We start from the raw sequence: 8466 nt of genomic DNA, 5'->3' as shown, positions 1-8466 counted from the left end.
TGGGACTTGAATTTGATTGTTGTGATGATGTGTTCAATTTCTATAATATATATGCCGCGAAAGCCAGATTCGGCATTCGGTGTTCTACAATGAGAATGTGCACATTGAGAGGAGACGTAACAAGGAAGGAATATGTATGTTGTAAACAAGGGTATTTGTTGACAAGCACTGTTAGTCGTAATAGAAGACAACGAGGTTGTACTTGAATTGGTTGCAAGGCTAAACTTGCGATTTTAAAGGTAAAAGGCAAGAATAAGTACATTGTTGTAGGATTCAATGAGGTACACAACCATGACATGACCACAATTGATAAAGTCCATCTATTGAGATCTCACCGTAACTTAACAGAGTCTATAAAGGTCTATAGTGCACATATGAGCAAAGTTAATATCCTTGTACATAAACAGGTAAGCCTTCTTGAGGTGCAAGTAGGGGGATTGGAAAATGTTGGGTTTATTAAGAGAGATGTCTATAATTATGTAAGGGATATGCATGGAGAGGTGATTGGGCATGATGCAGAGCTGCTTAAGGAGCATTTATTGGCTGAGCAAGAAAAGAATGAATCCTTTTATTTCAATATGGAGGTAGATTTGAAAGGAAGGATGGGTGATGTTTTCTGGTTAGATGCAAGGTCAAGATGAGCTTATGGGTTTTTTTGGAGATGTGATGGTATTTGATACGATGTTCAACACGAACCGCTATGGGATGGTCTTTGCGCCTTTGTTAGGCATTAATAACCGTTGGCAGACAGTGTTGTTTGGTTGTGCATTCCTAACTAGTGAAACCACAGATTCATTTGTATGGTTGTTAGAGGAATTCAAGAAAGCCATGCCGGGTGAGCCACCCAAAATGATCATTGCTGATCAAGATGCAGCCATGTCAAAGGCAATTGCTGTAACTCTCCCGACAACATTCCATAGATATTGCATATGGCATATATTGAATAAGATTACAGAGAAACTCGGCATTGGAGAATGTTTTTCGGAAATGTGCAAATGCATATGGGGTATGGACAAGAAAGAAGAATTTGATGCGAAATGGGAGGAAATCATCACAAACAATGGGCTGCAAGACCATGCGTGGCTGAGCTCAATTCATGCTATGCGGGAGAATTGGGTTCCATCATATGTAAAACATGTGTTTTCGGCTGGGATGTCAAGTAGTCAACAGGCCGAAAGCTGTCATTCATTTTTGAAACAATATATTAACCAGAAAAACACATTGATGGAATTCATTGTACATTTTGAAAGAGCTCTTGGTTCATAGAGACACAAGGAGTTAATGGCTGATCATGTTGATAACAATGAAAAACCTCCTCTGCCATTTCGAACACCAATTCAACATCAAATAGCATGCATTTACTCGGGCAATTTTTGAAATGTTTGAGAGGGAAGACTTTAGAAGTCTTTCATGCTTGTTGGAACTTGTAGCGCAAGATGAGACCCACTGCAGATACAAATACTTGGAAGGGTTGAATTCTGTTGTTTTCTTCATTTTCATGTCTGGGCAAAGCGATGTCGATTTCTTCAACAAACAATGAAGCAAAGAGGTGTCGGCACTGCAATGCTGAGATGATTATGCTAATTTCCAAATCCAAAAGGAATCTGGGTAGACCGTATTGGAAGTGCTTCACAACATATCTAAGTATAATCTTCCCAAAACTCGTATGTAAAACCGAATAAGCTGTATGTAATCAACAGTAATCGAGATTGGGCATTAACTTCTAAAACAATAACCCATATCGGGCATTGCCTAAGGCAAAGAAAACTGCTCCAGACAAAAGCATTTGATCTGACGTTGTAATCCCAAACTGAAAAATGTAATTTTGTATGTTTTTTAGGGAGCTACAAGGCGTAGTGGCTATGAATGGGTGAGTACAATCAACATGCCAACTAAATCTCACATTCAAAACCAGCTAGATGTTAAGGAACTTAATGCATATGTTGAAGTACTCCGCACAGTAAACGGCATTAAAAATATCCTCCTACTATTGTTAGTTCTATCATTTTTGAATTTGGCAGTTAAATTGATGAAAAAGGAAGAAATTTTTTGCTTGTGTGGAAATGTTTTGGCTTTTGAAGTATATGTTTTTTAATTTTGTAATCCGGACAGCTACATATAAGACGTGTTTCGAAACCTACAAATATGAATTAAGCCTTGAGCACTATTAGTAAATGAATTTTTCAACATTTCATATGCCTGTATCTTAACTTCACAATTGTGTTTACCCTGAACAAGATACATTCCTATTTAATCCACATTTGAAAATAATCATGCACCATTTAGGGTTTAGGGTTCAGCATAGTATCAACAATATGTGTTGAGGGTTTCATACAACTTGTATTTGAACAAAATACAAAAACTTATTCTTTAATTTTAAGTGAAAAGGGGGAGTTGGATCATAAAGAAGAGTTTGTTCCTTAACAAGCAAGAAAACAACCTTTTCAAAATCTTACTAATAGAAAGGGGAAATATGCTCTCAAGCATGCAAAGAAAGCTCTTTGAGGTTCCCTTATATTATAGAAATGTTTGTTTTGTAACTAGCGAATTTAGCCGATACAAGCTGTATGATACCTTTCTTCAGTTCAACAAATGTTACCTACATAATTACAAACTGCCCACCCAGTTAAATTAACTTTGCAAGTTCACATACTACACCCACCTAGCTAAAAACTTTGTAAGTTATGTCATATTGTCCCTCCTAATGAATCACAGCTACCAATATCCCTGCAACAACTGTACAGGGAGCTTCAACCGATAGAAGGGCATGGCGTCATGGGAAATATTGACTAGGTCCACATTCGAGGTCAGAAAATCGCAGTATTTGAGGATGTACATCCCACAGTCGCCATTGAAACATAGTGAAAAAGCTGTGATTCATTGTACAACAAATCCATTTAATAAGGCAATGTGTTTAGGTGGAATATTACTCACCCGCCTACTTGTTGGGGTGCATCCATTACGCGAATAACTGGCCACTCACTTTTGAGAAGTAGACCGTTGCCAATATATCCAAATTCCTATAACAACCGGGGCAGCATTTTCGTCACCTGCTGCACAGCCTGTTTGATGGCTTAAGTTCTGCACAGATCTACTTTTGAACCATATGCCCTTATCTCACACTCTTTTAAATCGAGAACAAGTAAGATCCAGTGCTTCTGCCTTTGTAGGATGAAGGGCAAAAAAAACGTGATTCACAGATGACCATGATTTAGCCAACTTAGGCCCTTCGCCCTTGATCTTTCCCAGTAGACCGTTGCTATGCTGCTTGTCCTCCTTTCCCACATACGCCTTCATTTTCATGTAATCTAAGGCATCACATTTATGCATAGCGGCACACGAGTTATGCATCATAACGGATACCAAATTTGAAAAGAAACAATGCTTATGAAATAATATAGACCTGAAAAGTGGTGTCCAGTATAGTCCAGTCAGAACCTACCCACTTGCCAGAGCTGTTGTGCCATTCCCGTAGAAAAAGCAAGGTCATGTCAATGTTCTATATAAAAGGGTTGTTTTCATTATTAAATCAATAAATCAGTACATAGCATGGACATTTCGACAAAATTCCAAATCAATCAATGCTTACCGGGTCATCCAACCAACCTTCCTTGGACAGCAACTGAACAAATAAGTTATGCAAACATTCCATACCTTCTTCTCCACATAACCGCACATGTGAACTATATTTGTCAATCATTGTTATTATCAATTCCGTTTCACCAATGACTCAATAAATAATCATAATAAACCATTTACATTTCTCTAAGGACGGGCAAAGGGAACTTACTTTTCTTCTTGTCCCCATTCCCAGCAGAATTTCGCCACCTCTAAAAGGGAATCACGAGGAACAGGCCTTAGAGGGTCAGCAATTAGGTCCTCCGAAATATTGGGAATCTCCCGAACTTGCTATGGAGTTTCCCTTACCACTGCCCTTCGCCTCTTCGTCACAGGCCCAAGAATCTCACTCTTTCCCCGATCCCTCTTTTGCCAGACCCCAACTATAACATCTTCACCACATTCACCCTTTCCAATGAACATGTCAATCTTTCGAGGAGGATTCATAAGAAATTTCACAAGGGTCACACACACCACATCTGGATCATCCCAATTTATATACGGGGGTGTATATTGCACCTCTTCTTTTGCATTTGTACACACTGCTCTCCCGATTCGGCTACTCCACCATCCTCAGTTTTATCACTCTCCTCTCTAGCATCCTCAGTCTTATGACTCTCATCTCCAGCATCCTCAGTCTTCCCCACATCTGCATGAATGGTACACTTTTCCAAGCATAAAACTCTCTCCTCTAGCTCACCCTTCTCACGGTGCAATACTGCAACCTCATTCCTCAAATGCTGCACAACAGAGTTTATCTCATCAAGGTCCGTACATACCTGTGGGGCTACACTAGGTGCATCACATTCAAGAACATCTGATCCTCAGCTCCAATACGGTTGGCTCATCTTCAATTCACTTGGTCGTAAGAGGCGCAATATAACAGGTTGTCAAACATATAGTGTAATAACCTGATCCTTAATTAATTTTTAATTATTAATTTATTCTGAGAAAAATATATTTTGCCCCTAGAATATTTTATTAGATAAAAGTTGACTTTTTGTTCGGGGAGGAATTTGGACATTTTTGTTGGACCATTGCGTAGAGCACGGCGATACGAGCTGTAGACACGTAGTGGACTCAAATCGGAGTTGTAACGAAGAAATGACAATCAAAAGAAGCTCAGTGGCATAATTGTAATTTTTATGAAGTCAGATTTTTTTTAAAAACCTGAAACCTCTCTCTCTCTCCTCATGCAGATAGACCTCTTTCTCTCTCCTCTCTGTTCAGGCCAACCACTACATCCGTGGCTTCCGACAAAGATTCAGGCCGCCTACAACCACGATTTTGGATCCATTCTCTTCGTCTCTCTCTCCTCTACACATCTATACCAATTTGCATCCCCAAGTCTAAGGAAACAGTAAATTTCGGGGTATTTTTTGGTGGATTCCAACCGCTACAGCTCAGGTAATTACACCTAAACTACTCTCCTACCTTCCCTTTGTGTTGTCCCTCGAAAACACAACGTGAATCCATTCCAATTTCATTGATTTTGAAACTAAATTTTTTTAGGTTTTTCAAGAGACAGAAAGCTTCGTTCGAGGGCTTTAAAGTTTGAATTGATCATCGAGCCAAGGTATAAAGTTACTCCCCTTGATGTGCTTAATCCGTAGGTGTGATTATTGGCCGGCGGTTTGGAGTTTTCCGATCGCCGGAAAATTGCTCAATGTTAGGTTTTTGTCCTAGAATGTTCTCCACGTCGTCCTGAGCATGATAGTATGCTCATATTTCATCTTGGTTATCGTTTGGTCATTGATCGGATACCGCATATTAGGCGTTATCCGGGTTTGATACATCCGGACCTTTGGATCAGCGACATTTTCAAATATGTTAATCTAGACACCTCTAGGATTGTGTAGAAATTCACGGATCGAGAATCGGAGTCCCAGATACTCCAATTTAATATTTCAAAGATTAAGTTAAACAAAAACCGTCCAATCATATGATCGTGAGCAATCCGACCGTCTGATTCGGACCAGACTTGCAAGACATGGTTATTTAAATGTGAGGAACTTATAGGAACTCTCATATTGGTAGTTGGAGGTCGTGGACCCCACGAGGTCCCCGATTGACCAATATGGAAGTTTATTGCTCAGTGAGCCTCGGGTCTTTTAAGACAACTCTAACCATCCGAAATGCTTAAGTGGGCATAAGAATGACTTTAAAGTTAGTGCACGCACTTCTAAGAGCCGAGGGTCAGTGTTTTAATTAAATACTTATACCGAGCAGTTTTATTAATTAAATATGCATGGTGGTTTAATCAGGCATCCGGGGCCAGGCAGACCCGCAGGAGGGACCTTCAAAAGGTCCAGCGAGCTCGGACCAGCTGTGAGTGGACTTTTCTTTTATAAATGATTTTATGCAAATGAATTTCATTATTTGATCTTGAATAAGTTTTATTGATTATGGTTTTCCTAGCATGATTTGTTGAAGTTAAATATCTTTATTTATATGTTGCCTAGTTGAAAATGCTAAAAAGATATGGAAAGTAAAGATTGAGATATATATCAGATAAAATGGTAGCAGAGTTCTAGATTTAATAAAAATTCAGTTATTCATCAGACGTTTCAGAAATTTTAGATTTTCTTAAGCCATCTCAGGTACCCAGTTATAGAAACAGGTTGCCTTCAGATATGACGATGTCCATGAACATCCAGGTTGCCTTTGGTATATGTTGCCTTCGGATATGACGTTGTCCACGGACATCCAGTTTGCCTTCAGTTTTGTCAGCGCGCTTGACATCTGCCTCACGAGTTTCGGGGACGCCTGGACAGTGGGAGTCAGGAATGTGGATCAGGCTGACTACGGTCCCCTGAATCCTGCCAGTTTGCGGCTCGGGTTGACTTTGTGTCACCGAGACCTGCCTGGGGAATTGACGGATTATCAGGAATTCACGGATATCAGGAATTGACAGAATTTAAGGGGTACACCTAGGTGGTAGTTTTAAACTAATTTAAGTGCTTTTAAGAGTTTAAAAATGATATGAGTATGCTTGACATATATATATATATATGAGTGCATGGATTTCAGTATGTACATGATTAAAAGAATGAATTAGTTTTGTATAACTGTTTTTACAGTGGGGTTAGTATGTTCTTATGCTATTTTTCTTAAAACTTTGTTTTTGGGTCCACTCACCTTTTAAATGTTTTGCGCCTCTAGGCCGTAGAAGTGCATCTAAAAGTCACCACAGGGCAGTTTCCGCTTCCTGCATCTCTTCAGCTTAGCGTAGGGTCCTTGACCCTCCAAATGTTCTTCTTGTAAATCAATCTGTATAGATACTCTGATATTGCCCCTGGGCTCAAACTTTACTGTTGATTGTATATTTATGCATGCTGGAAGTTGGGTTGTGTATATATGCTTGTTTTGACAGGTGTAATTTTGGGGATTGAACAAATTACAAGGGAGACTCTACCGAATTTTCGGTAGAAGTCAAGGTTAAAAATGAAATTAAGTTTGTAACCAGAAAGGCAACCAGGTCATTTGTGCTCAGCACCCTCCAGGTGTCGATCACGAACAGGGTTCCGCTCGGATTCCAAAGGGGAATTTGGGTCTGGTCCTGTCAATTTGGTATCAGAGCATTAGGTTTAACTTCCTGTAGACTCCGTACTATATGTGCATTCCAGTTTTTATGAATTTCTGCTTCTTGTGAGAATTTTGTGCCCAGAGCGTGGTGGCTTTCGTAGAGGGACAGGATCCCCAGACCAGACCAGAGGAATTCCTTATTTCTGCACTAGTACCTGAACCGGTGGAGCAGTCATTTGTTGGAGATTCTACAAGGGCAACACCAGTGATGCATACATTACCTGGAGATCCCCACCTCCAGCAGACTTTAGAGTTGTTGACCCAGGCCTAATCCAGGACCGGGCAGACCAGAGTTCCATCTTTGAGTCATGCTGACCAGGCCAAAAGAGTTAGGGCCGTAGAGTTTGATGGTGATGGCGACCCTACTACGACAGAAGTGTGGATAGAAAAGATGGAAAGAATCATGGATGTGATGAACGTTCCACACGGACGCAGGGTTGTACTAGCTACTTTCTTTCTTGACAAGAATGCCAGATATTGGTGGGAGTCAATCCGAAGATGGTATTAGGATCCGTCAGCTATTACATGGCAAGAGTTCTGTACTACATTTGATGAGCAGTTCTACCCACTAGCTTATCAGAATAAAGGACGAAGTGTCAGTTGTTCACCAGAGGACTTAAGGCATTCATCTGTGACATCGTGATAGGACAGCGTCAGACTAATTTCAAGATTTGGTGATGTCGGCCTCATTGTTTGAGAGCAGTCAGATAATGGTGCGGGGAAGAGGTGATTCCTGCGGGCATCAGTATGATATGGGTGGTCCCAGTCAGGGGTCATCCAAGAGGGTTAGCTTCAGCTCCGGATCGCCTATTGGCTGTAGTTATGGAGGTTTTCGAATTGGAGTTAGTTCTAGCAGTAGGTCTAATCAGAGTGGTAGTTCTGGAGGTGGTATAGTTAGAAGCTCGGGGAGACAGTTGCAGACGGTTACTTAGGAAGGGGTGTCCAGGATACTTGGATCACGTAATTGACACCTAAGATATTGGGTTGAGGTTGGAGGATATTACAGTAGTATAAGAATTTCCAAATGTATTCCCTGAGGATATTCTGGGGTTACCACCTCACCAGGAGATCGAGTTCACTATTGAGCTTGTTCCAGGAACAAATCCTATCTCTCAGGCACAATATAGAATGGCACCAGAATGGCACTAGTTGAGTTATAGGAATTGAAGACTCAGTTACAGGAGCTGGTAGATAAGGGTTTCATCTGACCTGGCTTTTCACCATGGGGCACTCTAGTATTATTTGTTAAGAAGAAGGATGACA

General features: G+C 40.5%; 1 protein-coding gene across 1 annotated transcript; it reads left to right on the top strand.

The window, feature by feature from the left end:
• The first annotated feature begins 624 nt into the window (after positions 1–624).
• On the top strand, positions 625–1266 carry LOC117625591 (protein FAR1-RELATED SEQUENCE 5-like). Its single transcript, XM_034357128.1, has one exon. The coding sequence runs from the start codon at positions 625–627 to the stop codon at positions 1264–1266; it is 642 nt and encodes a 213-aa protein (XP_034213019.1).
• Positions 1267–8466: the final 7200 nt, after the last annotated feature.

The sequence above is a fragment of the Prunus dulcis genome, chromosome 4 (genome assembly GCF_902201215.1).
Source record: "Prunus dulcis chromosome 4, ALMONDv2, whole genome shotgun sequence".
Taxonomy (NCBI): Eukaryota; Viridiplantae; Streptophyta; class Magnoliopsida; order Rosales; family Rosaceae; genus Prunus; species Prunus dulcis.
This window is presented reverse-complemented; position numbering and strand designations above follow the sequence as displayed.

Bases quoted from the DNA above. Each gene is read 5' to 3' on its own strand.
- LOC117625591 (XM_034357128.1), top strand. From the start codon at position 625: ATGCAAGGTCAAGATGAGCTTATGGGTTTTTTTGGAGATGTGATGGTA.